Genomic DNA, 24,462 nt, shown 5'->3' with positions numbered 1-24,462 from the left:
ATATTGTTGAAGGGAGTCCTTTAAACAGTATAAACTAGGTCTCTTTTAAACTTGAATGTAATGTATTGCATTTTCATCAGAACATGCTTGCAATTTCTGAAGATGATAGCTTCATCTGGCAAAAAAATTATGGAGCAATTCTTGGTATACTCAGAGATAAACTTTGGGAAATCAACACAGTACTCTAGATTTCACTTGGAATAAATCGCTAAATAAAACATTGCTTTGCCCACTGATGAAAAGAGGTAACTTTTAATTTTTGTTTGCATCTTCCTATCCTTCTCTTTCCCTTTCTCTCAGTCATAAAGGTCCGTTCATGGTCATTTTTTTTCACACACCTGAAACCTCCAGCGTGATTGTCAAAACTGTCAACAGTGCGAGCTGTCACACGTCAGTCCTTTCGGTATCCAAATATTGTGGCAAATAGTCAAGCGTATCATTCTTCTTTACAACTGGTGTTTGGAAAATGGGTACGGGCGCTGTGTCATTTGTTGCTTAAAATGGGGCGTTTGGGTAGTTACATAGGCAATATTCCCATTATGTAAATCAGCATATATATGTTTTTTCAGCCAGCTGTAATTTCTGCAAAATAGTTTCAGCGTGGAATTAACTAGCATTTGTAACCGCAGACTCTGCGGAGAGGTAATGAGACTCTTGTATTTTTGTGACAGGGAATTATACACAGAAAAGCATTTGAGAGGGCCTGTGAACAATTCTTCTGATCTTGCTTTTCTTAACGTAGAGAATAAAGCTAAATTGTCCCTTCACTCCAGTATACCTTTTTAAAAGTTCTTGGATTTTGATCTGTCAGTGGGATTTGCTGAAAAGGCAGAGTTTCCTTCCAGTAATTTTAAGAAAAGCTATCATCAAACTGTCAACAGCCTAAAATTGAGATTAAAACTACTAGGGAGAAATCTTTGCTATTATCGGGGGTTTTTCAAGTAAGAGCCTTAGAGCAGGCAGAAAATATTTGAAAAGGTCTCAAATCGACCGGCTCTGTTTCTTTTGATCCGTCAGAGTAACCTAGAGGAGGGGTGAATAGGTCATTTTTTTAAAAAAAAAGTGACAAAAGCTTAAACACACTACCTGGGTTTTGCAGACAAGTCAAAATGCAGCATAGGGAAAGCACCTGTGGTTTGCATAGCGTTGTTAGATTGCTTGGAAACATCAGAGAAGTTTTCTCTGAGGTGAATATCCTCCATTCTTCACCTTGCATGCTAAACTTGATCATATGCTACAAATGTCCCTGTCAGTTGCCTTTGCTAGTTCTATTCTATAGAACTCTCGGTTGGTTTTGGTTTTAATCTCAGATGTTTAGGGAAACTACTTCAGTCAACTCAACTCACCAAGCTTTATCAAGATGTTGAGGTCTGGTTTTTTTTTTTTTGTTTGTGTGTGTGTTTTTTTAAAAATCAGGGGTAGACAGGATAAAGGGACACGGTGGCTCAGTGGCTAAGATGCTGAGCTTGTCGATCGAAAGGTCGGCAGTTCAGCGGTTCGAATCCCTAGTGACGCGTAACGGGGTGAGCTCCCGTTACTTGTCCCAACTTCTGCCAACCTAGCAGTTCGAAAGCAGGTAAAAAATGCAAGTAGAAAAACAGGGACCACCTTTGGTGGGAAGGTAACAGTGTTCCATGTGCCTTTGGCGTTGAGTCATGCCGGCCACATGACCATGGAGACGTCTTCGGACAGCACTGGCTCTTCGGCTTTGAAACACAGATGAGCACCGCCCCCTAGAGTCAGGAACGACTAGCACATATGTGCGAGGGGAACCTTTACCTTAGGCAGGATAAGGGGAGGAAGTTTCAGTATAAGAAACAACAATTCTTGACTTAAGGGGCCCCATTTTGCTTCTTTAAAATGACACCCAAAATATTTATCTCCGTGGCAGGTCAGATTTTACAAGAACTACAAAGAAGGTGTTGGCCTGCTGTATTTTAAATAAATAAACCTTTGCATATCACATGTTGGAGATTTTATTTTTTCCCTTCCTTCCTCCTGAATGAATGCTGACCAGGACAAAAATCATGTTGAACTCCTGCACAGTTAGACACATCTGACATTAATGATTGAAGAATAGAATAGTATAGCAGAGTTGGAAGGGACCTTGGAGGTCTTCTAGTCCAACCCCCTCCTTAGGCAGGAAACCCTATAGCATTTCAGACAAGTCGTTATCCAACCTCTTCTTAAAAACTTCAGTGTTGGAGCATTCACAGCTTCTGGAGGCAAGTTGTTCCACTGATTAATTATTCTAACTGTCAGGAAATTTCTCCTTAGTTCTAGGTTGCTTCTCTCCTTGATTAGTTTCCACCCATTGCTTCTTGTCCTGCCCTCAGTGCTTTGGAGAATAACTTGACTTCCTCTTCTTTGTAGCAGCCCCTCAAATACTGGAACACTGCTATCATGTTACCCCTAGTTCTTCTTTTCATCAAACTAAACATACCCAATTCCAGCAACCGTCTCCTACATGGGCCCTGTAAACTGACAGATCGTTTATGAAACAACGGCCAAGAAGTGATTGAAAGGAGGAGAAAAGTTTTCAATTGCTAAGAAACTTTGTGAGAAAGTAGTAAATTACGGGATGTCTTACTACAAGGACATCCACTTACTCAAGTGAGAGCCCATTTGGAGATGACCAGGCTGAGCCTGAGGGAGGGGTCAAATGCGTCCTCAGTCTTGAGTCTCTTTGCATCTACATGAACTCTGTCCAACTCAGCCCAACTTGAATTCCGTTGCTTCTCATCTACCACCAATTTGTTTTGACTGTTAGTAGTTCAGATTCTTGTAGAGAGCTTGAGCTTCCAAGAAACCCTACTATACACTTGAACTGCCTGAGCTTCCTTTTTCCACCCTTGACAGGCCCCATGTTTGCTAATTCCTCAACCTGTATCAAACATGATGGACTTTTAAGAGTAGAAGTTGTTGACATGGAAAGTTCAATGTGAGGAAGGACCAAAATTGAATGCCCTGCCTTATGACAGTAAGCTTGCTTTCTGTCACAGAGAAGAGAAGATCAACCTATTCTGCAAAGAATCTGAGTCAAGAAGTAATGGGTGGAAGATCATCAAGGAGAGATGCAGCCTAGAACTAAGGAGAAATTTCATGACAATGAGAACAGATTAATCAGTGAAATGGCTTACTCTGGAAATTGTGCATGCTCCATCACTGGAGATTTTTAAGAAGTGACTGGACAATTGTTTGTCTGGAATGGTATAGAGTCTCCTATTTTAACAGGGGGCTGGATTAGAAGACTCCAACATCCATCCATCCATCAGATTAGAGTTGGAAGGGACCTTGGAGGTCTTCTAGTCCAACCCCTTGCTCAAGCAGGAGACCCTATACCTTTTCAGATAGTTGGCTGTCCAGTCTTTTCTTAAAAACCTCCAGTGATGAAGCGCCTACAACTTCTGGAGGCAAGCTGTTCCACTGGTTAATTGTTTCTCTCTGTTAGGAAGTTTCTCCTTAATTCCAAGTTGCTTCTCTCCTTGATTAGTTTCCATCCATTGTTTCTTGTCCTGCCTTCTGGTGCTTTGGAAAATAAATTGACCCCCCTCTTCTTTGTGGCAGCCCCTCAAATACTCAAATACTGCTATCATATCACCCTAGTCCTCCTTATCTCTAGACTAGCCATACTCAAATCCTGCAACCGTTCTTCATATGTTTTTGTCTCCAGGCCTTTCATCATCTTAGTTGCTCTTCTTTGTACTTTTTCCAAAGTCTTGTAGGAAGTTAGCACCCACCCCTTTCCTGGAAGAGTGAAATATTTTGGGAAATATGAAAAAGGCAGAATATTATATTTCCCTGGATGAGAAATGGAGAAGCATATTTTACAGACAAAGCAGCTCCCACCTTCCTGCCCCCCACCCTTTGGCAATGGGCCATTAAGGCCTGGGCCAGTCTATTCTACATAACAAAGATCTACCTGCTTCAGGCAAAGCCATAGTAGGAATTGCCAAAGATCCAACAAAGATAGGATTAGCCCTCTACCCATCTAGCAACAGAAACTCACCACATGTGACCTGGGAAGCACATGTGACCATCAGCCAGCAAGGCTAGCTAAGACCCCCATGCCCTGGGAGTCTGACAACCAATCAGGATACTCTTTCGGGGGCCCAGGAAATGCAAAGCCAGAGAGAGCATAAAAACCCAAGGACTCCCTTTATCTGACCCTTTTCTGTTCAGGAACTCAAGCCATGTGATCCTGTCCACCATTAAACCATCTTTCCAAGCAGTCTCCATGTTTCCAGTGTCTTTTTCCCCACTTGGAGCAGAACCTAGAAGGAGATTTCTTCCAACAGTCTCATCATCTTTTTTTTTTTTTTTTGTAATGTGGTGACCAAAACTGTAAGGAGCAAGGTCTATTCACCACCTTGAGGTATTTGTAAAAATAGTAAAGATATGATACAAACAAAGTAGGAAAATAAACTGCATTGTCTGGTCAACATATATGCAATTCATCTTAAGGATTTTTGAGTACACTAACAAACTGTTGCAATAGAACAGTGACTATATTTTTAAAAACACATTTTTTTTTTCACGGTAAGAGTGAGTTTAATGATCAATATATGTAATTATCTTCCTGCCACTGATTCCTTGTGTTCATTGCTCGATATTCACCTTTGATTTCTAGCAAAAACATTGCTTATAGCAGTTAGCCTAATATTAAAACATATTTTACAGGAATGTATACTCCAAATGTTATTTACCAGAAAATAACCATCTTTAAAAATGTGCCTCAGTAATATCCAGATATTGCCAGCCTAAATGTTGTTAGTAAATGCAATTTGATTTTAAAAAAACTTTGTCACCCTGGGCACCATAATTTTATCCGAGGTGTTTTTAAAACTGTAATCTACACCAAGTGTTCTTATAAGGGTTATTATGTGTTCTGATATTTACAGAACCATTACATAAATTCTGTGAATTTTCTGTGTTTATGCAACTTTGCAACAATCACATATTTTATCTATTTTTTAAAAAAAAATTACAAAGGAATGCAACATTTATGTTTTATTTTACCGAATAGATCTATGCACGTTATATTTGGGATCATTTAGCTTCATTCAAAGATAGTTAGGCTGGACTCAGTGTTCCAAGATACTTCCCAGAAAGAATGAAACTATCTGCACTCCAGATTACAATTATAATTGTGAATGGATTATAATTGTGTAAATGTTGTCACTAACATGATTGTTTTATACCTTCTGTATATCAGCTTAACTTATTGTTAGAGTTTGCAGCAATCCAACCAGCACACAAGTAAATAATTCAGCAGGATTCATTTATAGAAGAAACTTGTTTATATACAATAATATAAAGCATGATGCATGTATACAACGCCCATGCAGCAGAAGCCAGGACCAGAACTCAGAATCCGGAAGCACAGAAACATGGAAGCACATAATCACAGAAGCAATAATGCAAGGACAGACCAACTTTTATATATATTTACAGATCAGTCAAGCTAATCCATGCCCATGCTCTGAGTCAGTTCCCATGGCTCACAACAGATCCTGTTTCTTAGTCACCAAACAGTTCCCATTGGCTGGCTTATTGTTATGGCTATCCCAGCTCATAATTTCTTATACACTAACACTTATTACCACAAAGGAGTCCAATAGTTTTGTTGTTAAGCAAGATAGTGATTGAGTTTTTCCCTATTTTATGACTTTTTCTTGCCACAGTTGTTAAGAGAATCACTGCAGTTGTTAAGTGAGTAACATGGCTGTTAAGTGAATCCAGCTTCCCCATTGACTTTGTTTACAAGAAGGACACAAAAGGAAATCTCGTGATTACCCTTCACACTGCAACCGTCGTAAATACGAACCGGTTGCCAAGTGTCTCAGTTTTGATCATGTGATGATGGAAACTGCAGCAACGGTCAGAACTACGAAAAATGGTCATAAGTCACTTTTTTCAGTGATGTGACATGATAGCACAATTCCTGTATTTGAGGGGCTGCCAGAAAGAAGAGGGGGGACAATTTATTTTCCAGAGCACCAGAAGGCAGGACAAGAAACAATGGATGGAAGCTCATCAAGGAGAAAAACAACCTGGAACTAAGGAGAAATTTCCCGACAGTGAGAACAATTAACCAGTGGAATGATTTCCTCCAGAAGTTGTTTTTAAGGGTTTTTTAAAGAAGAGACTGGATAGCTACCTGTCTAAAGTAGGTATTGGGCAGTGATGGTTAACCTTTTCGGCACCAAGTGCCGAAACTGGAGCGTACGTGCTGGAGCGCTGAAACCTGGAAGAGAGCAGATGGCCAGTGCGCATGCGTGCAGTGGCCATCTGCTCTTCCAGATTCTGTTGCATGCATGCGCGCCGGACAGCTGCACTCTTCTGGGTTCTGGCAGCTGGTCTTCATGTGCAAGCAGCTGGCCGATGCGCATGCATGCTACACCAGCTGTCTGGCACGCATGCATGCAACGGAACCCAGAAAAGCTGGCGACGGTGCGCATGCCCACAGAGAGGGCTCTGATGCCACCTCTGGCACGCCATCATGGGTATAGGGTTTCCTGCTTGAGCAGGGGTTTAGATTAGAAGACCTCCAAGACTAGACGTCCCTTCCATCTCTGTTAGGTTATGGTTTGAGCCTAACAAGTTGTCCAGGCAATATATGTGCTCTGTGACTTTAATATGAATATCTATTGTGTAACTTTAAGGCTTTAATGTTGAGTCATGCTGTAATTAGGTAATCACTGTTTGTGAGAGTATTTAAGGAAGGTATTGTACCGTGTTCAGTTGCTGCTATGATATGCTGCCATTGTGTATGAAGCTGATGTGATATGCTACCAGAGTATGATATGCTGCCATTGAGAGGAGTTGCTATCTGCTAATCATGGTTTGATGGATCTGCTGCCATCGTGGTTTGTGAACCAGAGTGAGTTTGTTATTCTAACCAACTAATGTTTGTTTGGTAAGAAGATATCTCTAACTACTGGACTGATTTACTGGCAAAGACTTGGAATTTGTTTAAAGACTATGAGACTGTTTTTCTACTATAAAGTAAGCTTTTGATAAACCAGTTTGCATAACTCTTATTCATTACTCTCAGCAACGTTTCTCTGTGTTTGTGATAAACAATCCAAGTGAAGATGGAACTTGAACAAGCAGCAAATTTTTCCATGATAACCCGGCTGGATGGAACAAACTATGTATCCTGGTCTACAAAATGTAGTCTACTTCTGCATAGAGAAGGACTGTGGGACATAGTTAATAATCCACCGGATGTAACAGCATGGAATCCTGCTGATGAAGAAGATGAGAAGGAAATAGCCAAGTTTAACAGAGAAAATGAACGAGCTCTTTGCATTATTGGACTAACACTGGGTGACCAGCAGCTTGTCCATATTCGTGGCAAAGAGTCTGCTGCTAGGTGTTGGACCAAGTTGAAGAGACTATATGTTCGTGACTCTGTGGGTGCTCATATTTATCTCACACTGAGATTATTTAAACAACATCTTCTTAAAGGTGGAGATATGATGGCTCATTTGGAATCCATGACCAGAATTTTCCAGGAGCTGCATGAAAAGGAACTTGTGTTCTCAGAACTACAACAAGTTTATATAATTCTTTCTTCATTGGACAATAGTTATTATGACTATGTTTCTTCGTTAGAGGTTTTGTCCAGAGATGAACTGATATTGGCTGACATAACCGGTAGGTTATTGGAAGAATCCAAAAGAAGACAAGAAAGGGATCAGTTGAGAGTGCAACAACCAAAAGAAGAAAAAATGTACTCAACTGCCTATTTTGTAAAACGTTGTTTTGCTTGTGGGGCTAAAGGGCATATAGCTAAGTATTGTAAGAATAAGAAAATGTCTGTTAGGGACAATACTAGACCCAAGAAGGGTTGTAATTTAGCTATATCCAGTTCAACTACTGATGTTAACCAGGATTGTTGGGTTGTTGACAGTGGTGCTTCTCAATCTATTTCTAGAAATAGAAAATTTTTTGTTAAAATGGAGAAGAGTAACCAACATGTTAAACTAGCAAATGGCTGGAAGGTTAAGGTAGCTGGAGAGGGTGTTGCTCGTTGGTCATTTAGTAATGAACCATTGCCTGTGTTATATATTCCTGGGTTAAAATTCCATTTATTATCTGTTAAATCATTATTGCAATTTGGGTTTACAGTAACATTTAAAAATGATAAGTGTTTTATTGAGAAAGATGGCAAGGTTGTTACTGCAAGTTTAGAAAATGATTTATTTATTTTAAGGGATAACCCAGTATTGGTGGCTAAATCTAAGTCTGTTTATAAGAATGTTAAACCACATGATGAATGTATTCATCTGTTACACCGGAGACTTGGGCATTTAAATTTCAGGACGTTAAAGAAAACAGTTCAGTTATCTGAAGGGATAAAACTACAAGCCTGTAGTAAATATCTAAATTGCAATGCCTGTAGTCAGCAAAAAAGTAGGGTAACACCAGCAAACCATGTTAATGGTTTTAAAACCAAAAATCCATTAGAAGTAGTGTTTGTAGACCTAATTGGACCCAAAAAACCTAGCATAGGTGCCTGCTATATTCTGAGCATAGTAGACCATTATTCAAGATACGGATTCTGTTATCTAATGAAAACAAAAAGTGAAACATTCCAGCTTATTAACAACTGGCTACCTTTTGTGGAAAGGAAACAGAAATTTAAGGTTAAATGCTTAGTGACTGATAATGGTACAGAATTTACCAACCAAAGTTTGGAAAAGTTTTTGCAGGATGCAGGGATCCAGCATAAATGGTCTGCTCCGTACAGACCAGAACAACATAATTCGTATATCGAGAGAAGAGGTCAAACATTACAAGCCATGACTAGAAGTATGTTGACAGATTCTGGTTTGCCTGAAAATTTATGGGGTGAGGTTGTTATGTATGCTAACCATGTGTTAAACAATGTGGTTCATTCCTCTACAGGTGAAATACCATTCACCTTATGGCATGGGAGGAAACCAAATCTGTTACTTACATACATTTGGAACCCCAGCTTGGGTACATATTCCATCTAATTTAAGGAGAAAGGATCAACAAAGAGCCAGAAAAATGTTTTTCGTTGGCTATGAATCAAATCATAGGTCTTTTAGATTTTGGGCACAGGGAACTACTAGTGTTTACTGTAGTGCAAGTGCTAAATTTCTAGAGCACGAAGGATGGGATAAACTAGAGCGTGCAGATTATAGACATGATAATGATACTGTCAGTATAAAGCATCATATTCCTGATGATATTCCTGAGGATTTAGATGATGTAGAATCCTCTATCAAGGAGGAAGAACAGGAAGTAGGTTTAGAGGAGGTAGTTTTAGGGGAGGAGTCAGATGAACCATCTGCTGTTAAGTCCTGTATTACCTAGGACCGTGATGGCGAACCTATGGCATGTGTGCCACAGGTGGCACGCGGAGCCATATTAGTGGGCACGCCAGCTCAGCTCTGGGATGCATGCGCGTGCTGGCCAGCTGATTTTTGGGCCTTCTGGGCCCACCAGAAGTAGGGAAACAGGCTGTTTCCTGCCTCTGGAGGGCGTGGGGTGGGTGGGGAAGGCCCGTTTTTCTTTCTTACCTGGCTCCAGATCCTCTCTGTGTATCTGGGAATGGCGAAAACAGCCTTTCCCACTCCCTTGGAGGCCCTACGGAGGCTGAAAGGGCCCATTTCCCCACTCCCGGTGGGACAGGAAGTGACATTTTTTTCCTGTCCCCAGCCTCCAGAGACTCCTAGAGAGGCTCCTACAGACTCCTAGAGAGGCTCCTACAGCCTCCTAGAGAGGTTCTGGAGGCTGGGGACAGTAAAAAATATCACTTCCTGTCCCACCGGGAGTTGGGAAATGGGCCCTTTCAGCCTCTGTAGGGCCTCCAAGGGAGTGGGAAAGGCTGTTTTCGCTGTTCCCAGATACACGGAGAGGATTTGGAACCAGGTAAGAAAGAAAAACGGGCCTACCAGGCCATCATGTGCCAGGAGCGGGGGAGGGGAGGGGGGGAGGGGGTTGCACACACATGCGCGTGGGCATGTGCACGCGCGACCCTCCCCCGCCCCCTCTCCTGGCATGCGATGGCAAAAAGGTTAGCCATCACTGACCTAGGAGATCTACTAGGGAAAGGCATCCACCTGATCGATATAAAGCAACCGTAGTTTGCCAGGTTAACATTGAACCTTCAAGTTATGAAGATATCTGGCTTTATCCTGAAAAGGAGCAGAATGCTTGGAATGCTTTATTCTGATTGATTGATTGATTCTGATTGATGTTGTAACTGAGTGGTCACTATACAAATATGTTGTAAGTTGACGACTATCTGTATAGACTTTAATATTAATTATTCCAGTTTTATTGTTGCAGGATTCCATGGAAGATGTTTCTACCTCAGCTCAGATGTCCTACACACCCTTGCCTTCCGGAACAAGGAACCTCACCCACCACAGAGGTAAACAGAAATCCAGCCATGCTTATGCAAAACCATATTGTTGTGAATTACTATAAAGGGTAAGCGTTTTTATTTGACCATTAGACTTCATTCCAGCTCTGTTCAGTCATTTGGCTGCCTGAGGATGATGTACCACCCATAAGACTACTTGGCTAAATTAGAATTTTGTTTATTTTAAACCAGCTCCAAACAGTTCTCTATTGGCAACAGATGAATCTATTAGTTTCTTTATTTCAGCAAAGAAACAATGACTGGTAGTATTTCTTAACAGATATGTGTCACTGATGAGCTCAAGAAATCTGCAACTTTCTTGGTAAGAAAAACGTTGAAGCATATTTCATTTGCAGTTTCTGTTTGCATTCATCTCAGTACTTTTCCTTTCAAGTCAGTCTTTTTACAAATCAGTAATACAAAAAGCATAGGAAAAGGATAACCTTCCTTCCTTCCTTCCTTCCTTCCCACCCACCTGCCCACCCACCTGCCTGCCCTCCCTCCCCCTCCTTCCTTCCCTCCCTCCCTCCTGCCTGCCTCCTTCCCTCCCTCCCACCCTCCCTTCCTCCTTCCCTTCTTCCTTCCTGCCTGCCTGCCTACCTGCCTCCTACCCTCCCACCCTCCTTCCTTCCCTCCATCCCTCCCTCCCTCCTTCCTTCCTGCCTGTCTGCCTCCTTCCCTCCCTCCCTCCCTCCCGCCTGCCTGCCTGCCTGCCTCCCTCTCTCCCTCCTTCCCTCCCTTAAAATATATAATATTGATGGAAGGACTCCTTGTTAAGAGTCTATGGAAAAATTCCCTTTGGTATACAGGAAATATTGCAAACACATTCTATTTGTTTTTAAAAGGTGAAAGTTAGTGTTTTCTGTTATTCCACAGCAGAAACAAATGACAGTGAACTTGATTTGCATATAGAGAGAGGGACTCTCTTTGGTTTATTTTTTCAGTGGAAATTGTACAGATGGTAGCAAATACACCAGCCAAAGAAAGGACTCTATGCTTTATAAACAGGTGCACAGGAGACACAAATGATCCCTTTTGATATTAGGTTATCTTATAATCTCCTAGGACAGTGAGGGAAAACCTTTTAGGCATCGAGTGCCCAAACTGCAAGGGGCGGGTGCATGTGCGCACGAGCCCTGCACATGTATGCACGAGCCCCACGCATGCGCATCAGAGACCTGAAGACTAGCTGGCCAGTGGGAGGCGCACGCGCATGCATGACAGAGACCCAAAACAGAGGTGGGGCAACAGCGCGCGTGCCCACAGAGAAGGCTCTGTGTGCCACCTCTGGAACACATTCCATAGGTTCGCCACCACTGTCCTAGGACCTAGGAGAAGATCCTGGAGTTCTGGAAAACAGTCTGGGACTTGAACATAAAGTTCCAGAGAAGTAAATGGTTCCAAGGCTCCTTGCTAAGTTGATTCATGGTGATCTCTGACCTGTGTTTTGGAAATGTATTTATTACGGTTAGCATATTTTTCTTCTCCCAAGTTTTTCATTCTCCCATACAAAGATCTCAGCGCCTGTGAAAATGTGCTGGGAAGTGGGCTGTTTAAATTTTGAATGGAAAACAAAGTTATGGATGTGTCATGAGTAAAATGACTAAGAGTGTTTCTTGTCATCATAGTAAGCTTAAGAAGAACCTTTAACTTGGAATCAGATCCTGAGAATATAATAATGGGGTGCTTGGTTATTATTTTCTTGCAGATGTTTCATTACCAAATTAGGTAACATCATCAGTATTAGAAGTGGGGTGGGGTTTGCTCTTATTTTTATAGATCAGTGGCTTGCCCTGTCAGTATTGGTGAGACTGTTCTTGGTGGTTCCTTGCTTGTTTGCTGTTAGCTTGTTTGTCTCCTTGATTGGGGTATGGTTTAATCCTTGATTGTTGGTCTAGTGTTAATTCTGGGATTTGGGGGTTCTCTGAACTGCACAGAACCTCTGAACTTAGCTAGAGATTCTCCCGAACTCCTGCGAACCCCCAACAGCCCACCCCTGATTGCAGGTGAGCAAGTGTTTTGGTGTTTTTTTCTTTCCTTTTGGGCTTTTTTGATTGTCTCTTTTGAGTGGTATATAGATAGTGTGCAGTCTAATTCACAGCGGGAAAACCAGAGCTCTCAAACTTTTAGAAGGAGGGAAATGTAGATACGGTCTTATTTTGGTGAATTTGTTACACGCTTAACTCTTCTATGGAGGTGGGGGGGATTTATAAGCAGTGCCTTAGACTGGTGGTTTTCAAAAAAATTTACTATCAGTTCTGTGGGTGTGGCTTGGTGGACGTGGCATGGCTTGGTGGGCGTGACAGGGGAGGATACTGCAAAATCCCCATTCCTTCCCCACCCCACTAACCTGCTCTGGGAAGGAATCAAACTCCCCCCCTGTTCATTTTCCCAAATAAAATATTACTCATAAAAAAAGGCTCTCAGAAAAGCAAGGAAAAATCAAGCTGCTAACAAGGAACCTGCCTGAGGCTCATTCCACATTCCTGCCAGCTGCATAAAGGAAACTTTGTAAGAAGGAAACAGCTATCGATGCTTAGAGATAATAGAAAGTGGAAGCCAGAAGTTCAGCTCCATTTACAAGCAGGCAGAAAACTCATTCAAGACAGGATATTTCACAATGGAAATCACCTAAACCTTTTTAGAAACACAAAGCCCATGTTGCACAAACCCCAAAACTTCAAAAACATAGAACCATATAAGAATCCCTCCTCTTATCCAGTTTGTTGTTCAGCTGACCCAGAAATGAACTGCTGAATGTCAGTTCACTTCTGCAAGTAAAAACCTCCTTCCAGCAGCTGCTTCTTGGCTTGCCAATTTAAAGCAATGGCATCTTGTTTTCTTCTTCTTCTTTGCCAAGCAATATCAGAGATAAAAAGTGAGCCCTGATTTTTTCCTTTTAGCCTAGCCGATCAGTTGGGAGACTTCTTGGCTTATCAATTTAAAGCGACGGTGTCTTATTTTTTTTTCCTCTTCTTTGTCAAGCAATCTCCCCGCTGAAAAGCGAGCCCTGATTTTTTCCTTCTAGCTGATCAGCTGGGAGACTGGGAGGCAGTGAATAGATTGGGGGCGGGGCCAGGCAGAGGTGATATTTACCAGTTCTTCGAACTACTCAAAATTTCCACTACCAGTTTGCAAGAACCAGTCAGAACCGGCTGAAACCCACCACTGGTGCCTTAGCTAAAAATATGAATTTCAGCATCAGGACAATCTGCTATGGGAAGCAGTATGTAAGGAGGGAAAGCTTGCCAACACATGTTTGAACCTAGTGACAAATGAAACAGATGGTGAAGGTTGGTTGCATCTCCTCTGGGGAAACCTACTGGTTTCCCCCACATCAGAAGGTCCTCTCTGACACTCACATTGAAAAAAAGTTGAGAAAGATGATCTCTGATGAGCTCGGTGCACAAGCAAATATTTATTTATTGGTTCGATTTATATGACGCCCTTCTCCGGAGACTCAGGGCAGCTTATAATGCATTAAGCAATAGCCATCATACTTTTGTATATACCTGCTTAGTAAGGCTTTTGCCCCCCCCCCCCAAAGCAGTGTTCTTTTTTACACAAAGTCAGCTTATTGCTCCCACAATCCGGGTCCTCATTTTACCTACCTCGGAAGGATGGAAGGCTGAGTCAACCTTGAGCCTGGTGAGATTTGAACTCACAGTAATTTCAGGCAGCTGGCAGCTAAGTGTTACTTAACAGCACTTTAGTCTGCTGCACCACCGAGGCCTTTTTTGCACCACCAAAATAAACTCTTATGTTTGGGGGGATGAATGTGACTGCTTTCCAAACTATGGTTTAACCCAGCGGTGGGTTTCACATTTCCTTACCACTGGTTCGCCCCACCTGCATGCCCACTTCCCCCATGCATGCGCCTTCCATGCATGCACTTTGCTTACATTCACGGCTTCCGTGCATGCGCCCAGCCTCAAAAATGTGCCTAAATAGGATGGCATAGAGTCGAGGCGGGTGGGCGGGTTTCCGCTACCGTTCGAGCAAACCGGTCTGAACCAGCTGAATACCACCTCTGGTTTAACCTTTAGCAATGAAGGAGGCTCTAGACCAGGGGTCTCCAACCTTGGCAACTTTAAGATTTGTGAACTTCAACTCCACAAGTCTTAAAGTTGCCAAGGTTGGAAATTCCTGATCTAGATAGACTTAGAACACTGGGCCTTATCCAACAAAACGCAATTCAATGGCGAGAAAAAGTCAGATTCTACACTTAGGCAAGGAAAACCAAATGCACAGGTGTAGAATAGGTGGTACCTGGCTCAATAGTAGTAACTGTGCGAGGGATCTAGGAGTCCTACTCATTTGGGCATCAATGTATACAGCTACAAGAATATCATATTGTGTTAATCATAGAAATTAAATTAGGGCAGGACAGCCCCTTAAAATAGCTGATAAAATTGCTCAACTGGAATGAAAAATAATAAAAGTTTGATGATGATGATATTGGGGGAGGGGAAGCGTTCGCTTCAATTTTGATTTTTTTTCAACCTGTGTTAGTATTAGTATGTATCATAATCTGAGCAAGCACCAATGAGTTGATTCTGGATTTTCTTTTTCCATCCGAGCCCTAAGGAAACTCAATTCACATCTGCTTTTGTTCCTTGCCTGAAGATTCAGAGCCGTGTAAACAAGCCCCTTTGTAGACGAAATGAAGGCAGTGGTCATTTGCTTCTGACTTTGGGTTGCAAAGATTTTCCCAAAAGCTACCAATATTTACATACGCAATCTCTGGTTCATTCTTTTATGCGAGACGCAGATCGTTCAGGGAATAGAAAAATCTCAAGGGTGGAATTCCAAGATGGCATGTTTATGTGTTTCATTCTTTCCTCAGTACACCCTTGACTCCAATTAAGGATGCTTTAGTTCAGAAAACGTCCTTGCGTTTTATGGGAAAACTGGAGGGGTGACCTATAGTCTCCAAGAGGGGGATTCTAGACTCCATTTGCAACACCTGGAAAGCATCCTTTCATTACGCTTTCTTTGAAAGTAAATAACTTACGAACAGTCAATTGAGCCTTGGATAATGTTCTCCTCTCTGGTTTACTTGAAGTGCATTTAACTTGACTTCGGACTTTTTAAACTCTCTCTCCAAGAAGCCTGGGATTTGACATCTCGTCTGGCATACTGCCCCAGCGTTTTCGTTTTAAAAGGCACAAAATATTATTTGCTCCTCTGAAATGAAACAAACGTGTGAGCCAAATCCATCTTTTTTTTAAAAAAAAAATTGATTTATATGCCGCCCTTCTCCGGAGACTCAGGGTGGCTTACAATGCGTTAAGCAAAATCCTTCTGGATGCCAAACCACTTGAAATCTCAAATTCAGTCTTATTATTTAACAAACACACACACACACACACACAACAATGGAAAAATCTAAAATAGAAAACTTATTCTTCTTCTTCGGCTTTGTGCTTCTAGGAGCACGAAGCTGAAGACACCAGCCTGAAGATGAAGAATGAGACTTCGTCGAAACGTTGCCAAGAAACCTCCAATTTTACGCGGGAGAAAACCCGAATAACCAAAGTTCTACACACACACACACACACACACACACACACACACACACACACATATATATATATATATAGAGAGAGAGAGAGAGACAGAGAGACAGAGAGACAGAGAGACAGAGAGACAGAGAGAGAGAGAGAGAGAGAGAGAGAGGGAGAGAGGGAGAGAGGGAGAGATATGGACGGACAGACAGGCAGGCAGGCAGGCAGGCAGGCAGGCAGGCAGACCATCTGACAAATAGATAGATAGATAGATAGATAGATAGATAGATAGATAGATAGATAGATAGATAGATAGATAGATAAGGGGTGAAATGCTCCCGGTTTGGACCAGATCGCCCGATCCGGTAGCAATGGAGGCGGGTGGTTCAGAGAACTGGTAGCAAAAATCCCTGCCCAGCTGAGCCACACAATCATCAGAGGCTTTTCTTTTACTTTTAAAAGCATTTTTTCTACAACCTCTTCGGCCGAAAAAATGCTTTTAAAAGTAAAAAAAAAAAGCCTCTGATGATCGCGCGGCTCAGCTTGGATCGTCAAAGGCTTTTAAAAGAAAAAAACCCTTTTTTTCTTTTAAATGCTCTGACGATCCAAGCTGAGTTGCCTGATCGGCAGAGGCTTTTTTAAAAAGCCTCTGCCAATCAGGCAAATCAGCTGGGATCGTCAGAGCCTTTTGAAAGCATGTTTTTACAACCTCTTCCCCAAAGAGGTTGTAGAAAAAATTGGCCACGCCTACCCAGTCACATTACCCCCCCCCCCTCACCAAGTCACGCCCACAGAACCGGTAGTAACAAATTTTAGATTTCACCACTGTGTGACACCGACACCCAGAAAAATACGGCATCCTTCACTTAATCCTCCAAGGAAAGATTGAAGACAAATGAGGTCCAGGCAGAAGAAGAACATCATGGGTTCAAAACCTTAGGGACTGATTTGGACAAAACTCAGCAGCACTTTTTCATACAGCTGTTGACAAAAATAGGATTGCCAACATCCAATGACAGATATGGCACAAGAAGAAGATTGTATCACAACTACAAGAACTTCAGGATGCACCAAATGCACTATAAAAAAGATGTTGAGACTCTAGAAAAAGTGCAGAGGAGAGCAACCAGGATGATTGGGGGACTGGAGACTAAAACATATGAAGAACGGTTACAGGAACTGAGCAGGGCTAGTCTAGTGAAGAGAAGGACCAGGAGAGACAGGATAGCAGTCTTCCAATATTTGAGGAGCTGCCACAGAGAGGAGGGGGTTCAAGCTATTTTCCAAAGCACCTGAAGGCCAGACAAGGAATAATGGATGGATATTGACCAAGGAGAGATTCAACCTAGAAATGAGGAGGAACTTTCTGACAGTGAGAAAATCAACCCATGGAACAGAAGTTGCCTTCGGAAGTTGTGGGAGCTTCATCCCACAACCAGGGGAGACAGGATAGCAGTCTTCCAATATTTGAGGAGCTGCCACAGAGAGGAGGGGGTTCAAGCTACTTTCCAAAGCACCTGAAGGCCAGACAAGGAATAATGGATGGAAACTGAACAAGGAGAGATTCAACCTAGAAATGAGGAGAGATTTTCTGACAGTGAGAACAATCAACCAATGGAACAGCTTGACTTCGAAGTGGTGGGAGCTTCATCACTTGAGACTTTCAAGAAAAGATTGGACTGCCATTTGTCAGAAATGGTGTAAGGCCTCCTGCTTGAGCAGGGGGTTGGACTAGATGACTTATAAGGTTCCTCCCAACTCTGTTAATCTATTATCTGTTAAAAGGGACAAGTCTCCGAACAGAATTAAAATGACCTTTTTATTGCAACCATGGCTGTTATTCGAAGGAATAAAAACTAATAATCATTAATGCTGATGGGGAGGGGGACATGTGCATGCAAGGGACGGGAGCAGGTGTACATGTCAATAAATTTCAATGGATGGTAAAAGTCTGTAGCCAAACAGCTTCATCATCTGCCTTTCAAAGCTTGCAAGACAGGCCATTTTTCATGATTTCACCATTTTGGCCAAAGGAGCCCTTTTCAATTAAAACAAACTCTTTGATTCCAGATGTGTGTTTATTTGCTGAAACCAGGCCAGGAAAAAGAAAAAAAAAGAGTCTGGTTCATCTCAAATGAGAGGATTTTTGAAAAACGAAGCAAGGAGGAAAGAAAAGGGACATTAAATAGCATGGAATCCTTCAGTACTACCGGTTTTGTGGGCAGGGCTTGGTGTGACTTGGTGGGTGTGGCTTGGTAAGCATGGCAGGGGAAGGATACTGCGAAATCTCCATTCCTTCCCCACTCTGAGACCAGCCAGAGGTGGTATTTGCCGGTTCTCCGAACTACTCAAAATTTCCGCTACCTGTTCTCCAGAACCTGCTGGATTTCACCCCTGGAATCCTTCCTTTGCATTGTTCTGCCCTTGCCAAGAAAGTGAAAGACAGCAGGTTCCCTTGCTAGCATTGCTTGTATAACAGTAACAGAGTTAGAAGGGACCTTGGAGGTCATCTAGTCCAACCCCCTGCTCATGCAGGAGACCTATACTAGGGATTCGAACTGCCAAACTGCCGACCTTTCTGATCGACAAGCTCAGTGTCTTAGCCGCTAAGCCATCTAGCCAGGTAGCTTCGGTGAGTGGCATCTTCCTTTTAAACTTCTTGTGCCAGAGAGCTCGGTTCTCGGTTGAAGAAAACAAAGAAAGAAACCCAGAGATGATAATTTCAGGTTCGTCAAGAAGACACTTTATTTATTTTTATTTAGTTAGTTAGTTTGTCAAACATGTACGAGATAACAGATATAAGTATAAACATGGATATGAACACAGGGTACAAATAAATGGGACCAGTAGGACAGGGATGGTAAGCGCACTGGTGCGCTTATGCACGCCCCTTACAGACCTCTTAGGGATGGGGTGAGGTCTACAGTAGACTGTTTAAGGTTAAAGTTTTGGGGGTTTGAGGATGTAACAACAGAGTCAGGTGTTACATTCCAGGCAGTGATCACTCTGTTGCTGAAGTCGTATTTTCTGCAATCGAGTTTGGAATGGTTTACCTTGAGTTTGTATCTATTGTTTGCTCGTGCATTATTGCAGTTAAAGCTGAAGTAGTCATTGACAGGTAGGATGTTGTGACAAATAATTTTGTGTACTATGCTTAGGTCAGACTGAAGGCGGCGTAGTTCTAGGTTGTCCAAGCCCAAAATTTCAAGCCTGGTGGCATAAGGTATTCCGTTGTGAGCAGAGGAGTGGAGACTCTTCTGGTAAAATATCTCTGGACTCGCTCAATTGTATTAATGTCCAATATAAGTGCAGATTCCAGGCAGATGAGCTGTATTCGAGAATTGGTCTAGCAAAGGTTTTGTATGCCTTAGTTTGCAGTACAATGTTACCGGAGAAGAAGCTTCACAAGATTAGGTTAACAACTCTTAATGCCATTTTGGCAATGCTGTTAATAGTGAGCTCATTTAGATCGTTTGAAATGAGTACTCCATCTATGAGTACTTCGTAGATACTTCGTCTATGAGGTCGTATCCACCCAGCTTGTAATTGGTGTTCTGATTTTTGTTGCCAATGTGTAAGACAGAGCATTTGTTGGTTGAAAAAAAACTTGGACCAAGGATGTCCAGGAATGGAGGTGAGTGTTGTGGCCTGTTAGCGGCCTGTGCAGCTAGTAGCTGATTACGACTGCGAGGAGGATGGTGTGGTGCTGCGCCAGCAGCCTGTGCAGCTGGCACTCGAGTCAGACAATGAGGAGGCTGGAGAAGATGTGGTGCCAGAGGTGGGGATTCAGCCAGGGCCTTCAGAACCTCCAGAGGCTCCTTTAAGTGAAGAGGAAGAAGAGGAGGAGCCTCTTCTCGATGCACGGGCGCACAGAGCTGCCAAAAGGCAGGAGTGGCTCCTCAGGAGGAGGTCTCCTTGAGAGTAAGGCTTGGGCCTAATTGGCCACTCCCTTAGCCTATTTAAGAAGGAACGTCGACTGAAGCAATTTGCAGGGAACAACTTCCTTCACATACCTTCATGTCTTGTCTTGCTTACCTTATCAGCTTCCTGCAAATTGCTTCTGGGCATTCTGCCAACCACAGTAAGCTTTCAGTATTATTCTTTGAATTCTTGGCGGCTGTTAATGCAGTTAATTAACAGCCATTGTTGTAAAAAACTGGTTTATTTGAACGGACTTTGTGTGTGCTGCGTTCTTTGGGGTCCTTAGCTGGGGCATAACAGTGAGGTTTGTCTCTGTGTTTGTCTGTCTGTACATATTGAGTTGATTCTTTCTTTTTATTGTCAGCAAATATTGCCTTGTGAAGCTTGAAAGCTGCCTACGAGGATCGATTTTGTGTGAAAATAAGCTTGTATTGATGCGGTAATGAAAACACACATTCCTTGCACAACTGGCAATGAGGGTCTCTTTTTTTGACGTGTCTTTTCAGAAGACCCGAAGTTGCTTCTTAAGTGTCTGCCACTTTTGAGAAAATGTCAGAGACCTTCGGTCTTCCCACCTGACAGGGGTGAACTTGCAGAAACTATCGAAAATCACTCACCGAAGTCTGCATTTTGCAGTTCGTGAGAAACAAAATGCACCGTGGAGCAATTTTAGTCGTTACATGCCACTAAGCAAAACAGACACTTCCCATCACATCACTGAACACAAATGAATAATACACTGAAATATCAGTGTATTATTCATTTAGAGAGACAGAAGACAAGCTCTGGATCCGAAAAGATCTTGACAGACTTGAACAATAGGGCCCTATCCAACAATGTGAGATTTAAGGTGGAGAAAAGCAAGGTCGTACACCGAGGCAGGGAAACAGTGTGCAGAGGCAGCTAATAAAGCCAACACAATCCTAAATTGCATTAACAGAGAGATACAATCAAGATCAAGTGAGGTACTAATACCACTCTATAAAACCCTAGTAAGACCATACCTTGAGTACTGCATCCGGGTTTGGTCACCACACTATAAAAAAGATGTTGAGACTCTAGAAAAAGTGCAGAGAAGTGCAACCAGGATGATTAAGGGACTGGAGACTAAAACATATGAAGAACGGTTGCAAGAACTGGGCATGGCTAATTTAGTGAAGAGAAGGACCAGGGGAGACATGATAGTAATCTTCCAATATCTGAGGGGCTGCCACAGAGAGGAATGGGTCAAGCTATTTTCCAAAGCACCTGAAGGCCAGACAAGGAATAATGGATGGAAACTGACCAAGGAGAGATTCAACCTAGAAATGAGGAAGAACTTTTTGACAGTGAGAATAAGCAACCAATGGAACAGAAGTTCCCTTGGGAAGTAGTGGGTGCTTCATCACTTGAGACTTTCAAGAAAAGATTGGACTGTCATTTGTCAGAAATGGTGTAGGGTCTCCTGCTTGAGCAGGGGGTTGGACTAGATGACCTATAAGGTCCCTTCCAACTCTGTTAATCTTTTAAAGATGCTTCTGAATGGTCCAGAGCTTGGAACCTGGCTGGAAAGCAGTCACTGTGAGAGGGACCTTGGAGTCCTAGTGGACAATCACTTAAACATGAGCAAGCAGTGTGCAGCAGCAGTCAAAAAAGCTAATACAATCCTCGGATTCATAAACAGAGGCGTAGAATCAAAATCATGTGAACTGTTAGTACCGCTTTATAAAGCCTTATTAAGGCCACGCCTGAAATACCGGATCCAGTTTTGGTCACCGCATTACAAAAAAGAGACTTTTGAAAAAGTGCAGTGAAGAGCAATTATGATGATTAAAGGCCTGGAGACAACACATGTGAAGAACGGTTGCAGGAATTGGGTATGGCCAGTCTAGAGAAAAGAAGGACTAGAGGGGACACTATAGCAGTATTCCAGTATTTGAAGGGCTACCAACAAAGAAGAGGGGGTCAACTTATTTTCTAAAGCACCAGAAGGCAAAACAAGAAATGATGGAAACTACACAAGGAGAGAAACAACCTGGAATTAAGGAGAAACTTCCTAACAGTGAGGATCAGCGGAACAATTAACCAGTGGGACAGCTTTCCTTCAGAAGTTGTGGGTGCAGTGGTGAAATCCCCTCCACCCGCCGGTTCTATCCGGCTCGGCAAACCGATAGCACTGGTGGAGGGAGGCTTCGCCCATCCGCCGGGACGTCGTTACATCCTGTGTTTTTACCATCTGCGCCTGCACAGAAGAGGCATGTCCATAGCGCACGTGCGCTCCCACACACTTCCCGTTCCCGAACCGGTAGCAAAGGTAAGTGGATTTCACTGCTGTGTAGGTGCTTTCATCACTGGGATTTTTTAAGAAAAGACTGGACAGCCACTTATCTGATATGGTGTAGGGTCTCCTGTTTGAGCAGGGGGTTGGACTAGAAGACCTCCAAGGTCCCTTCCAGATCTATTCTGATTTACAGTTTGGTGTAAAAGTCAAAGGCACTAGTCTAAAAACCAGGAGATTGTGAAATATTTTGTCCTGCCGTCTGCACAAAAGCAACTGGTATAAAGACACCCACAAAAGTAAGGTCAAACGTTTCTTAAAATGTTGCCAAGAAAATTGCATGAACTTGTGTGTGGAGTCACTAAGAGCTGAGACTGACATGAAGGCATAGATGCTGTACGGAAGCACTCTTTTTTTTTGCAAAAAAGTTTTTTATTTTTTAACCAAACATACCAATTACATCTATTCGGAACAGAGCTTTGATCCGGTCATCAATTTATACAATTTTTTTTGTCATCTTTTAACAAAATTTTATATATTCTATTTTGCCATAACACTTATTTCTCAATCTTAACTCACTTATTCAACTAATATCATCTTAAAAAGAGTTTACTCTTATTTACTTAATCAAAACAATTACCCTTCTATTAACCCACCTAAAATCTTAAATCAGTTAATAACTCATAGTACATTTATCAAATTTAAATCTTATCTCTAATCTTAAAAATATAGCAATTTAACATTTAACATTTAAACTTAATTCTTAATTCAAATAATGCTATTTCAATTTCCTTTTCTTTTTTGCTTAAATAAAAAATGTTCAAATTATTACAATTGTTAGACATATTTAAACAATATCCCAATTATTATAGCTATCAACTTTCTCAAACAATACCTTCCAATATCTTAATAAAAATTAATTCATTATTTCCATTTATATATTTTCTTTTTACATACTCTAATTTTACCTTTTCTTTTATCCTTCCACTGTTAATCCCAGTGTAATCATCTTTGTTCCACTGTTAATCCCAGTGTAATCATCTTTATTTTTTCACTGTTAATGCCAGTGTAAACATCTTTATTTCACTGTTAAACCCAGTGTAATCATCTTTTATTTTTTCCCTACTGTTAATCCCAGTATAATCATCTTTATTTTTTTCCACCAATAATCCCAGTGTAATCTCTAGGAACCTTCTTTTATCATTCTACTGTTAATCCCAGCATAATCATCTTGTACTTTTGTAAATATATTATTCAAACATATTCAAATTATTACAAATGTTATAGGTATTTAAATAATATCCCAATTATTATAGCCATCAATTTTCTCAAATAATACCTTCTAAAACCTTAATAAAAATTAATTCATTGTGAATTAAGCACTCTTGATGGGAAACCTCTGAAATTAAATTGGAAACCTAGAGTGGAATTTTAAGAATGGATATTTTGAGCAAAATCTTGGTGTGTGGGAGCTCTCATGTAATTCCAGATATGAATGGAAAAAATTGCCTAGATATAAGGGTGGGATTCAATACGAGGGCCTCTTAATTTTCATGCTATCTGTAACCATTCTAATGTGCGGCTATGTAGTTTTGACTGACAAAGGTTTTAAGCGTGATTTGGAAATTAAATAAGGAAAGCAATGTTGAATTTGCAGAGCAGGGAAATTGCAGCCAGGAATCTACCTCTAATTTAGGGTAAAGAGCAATAATGAGAGCCCATAAAAATAAATAGCCATGATGTTAAATAGACTGCAGATCATTGGCACCTCCTGACGTTGCTTAGATTGTATGCCAGTTAAGAAATATGGTAATAAGCAATTGCAGGTTTTACAAGGGGAATTTCTCAAATATAAAATTTCATTTCTTTTGGAGGGTTTGGGCATTCAAGGCAGAAGTCATGAAGGAAAATACTGTTCGTATCTTAAAATTGTTGAGAAGAGCCAAAGCTTTTAGTTGCTGCTGAAAACTATGTTTTTATTTGGTTGAAGGGGTGGCAGTTGATGTGATGGCCAAAGCAAGCTTTGCGGGACATTTCCAAAGTGTGTGGACCAGAGTTCATGTGGGAGGAAGTTAAAAGAGTGACCAGGAAGGGCGTGGCTAGCTCAACACTCATGTTGTGGGGTTCCTGTGGCGGCCCGAGCACACTGCCAGCGAAAATGGAGTTTTGCGTGCGGCCCTCCTGAGCTCCGTTATTGCTGGCAGGGGATTGCAGGAGGCTGTTGCAGCCGAAAACAGAACTCGGGAGGGCCATGTCCCGTAAAATGGATTCTGGCGACAAACACTCCCACCTCCTGTCTCACTCCCCCTGTCCCTCTCGCATTAGACCAGTAACTGCTTGCCATTTTGTTCTTTGTCGGAAATACTGGTTCG

General features: G+C 41.9%; 1 protein-coding gene across 1 annotated transcript in view; it reads left to right on the top strand.

Moving 5' to 3' along the window:
• Window positions 1–24,462, top strand: part of LRMDA (leucine rich melanocyte differentiation associated) — a 1,008,830-nt gene that overhangs the window by 835,439 nt on the left and 148,929 nt on the right. The window contains exon 6 of the mRNA XM_070945756.1: window positions 10,330–10,414. Within this exon, the coding sequence (XP_070801857.1) occupies window positions 10,330–10,414 (85 nt within the window). The remainder of the gene's footprint in view (window positions 1–10,329; window positions 10,415–24,462) is intronic.

The sequence above is a fragment of the Pituophis catenifer genome, unplaced genomic scaffold (genome assembly GCF_029215685.1).
Source record: "Pituophis catenifer annectens isolate HBS135680 unplaced genomic scaffold, rPitCat1.0.hap2 SCAF_6, whole genome shotgun sequence".
In the NCBI taxonomy this organism is placed as follows: domain Eukaryota; kingdom Metazoa; phylum Chordata; class Lepidosauria; order Squamata; family Colubridae; genus Pituophis; species Pituophis catenifer.
Note: the sequence above shows the minus strand (reverse complement) of the source record. Positions and strands in the feature narration are given on the sequence as shown.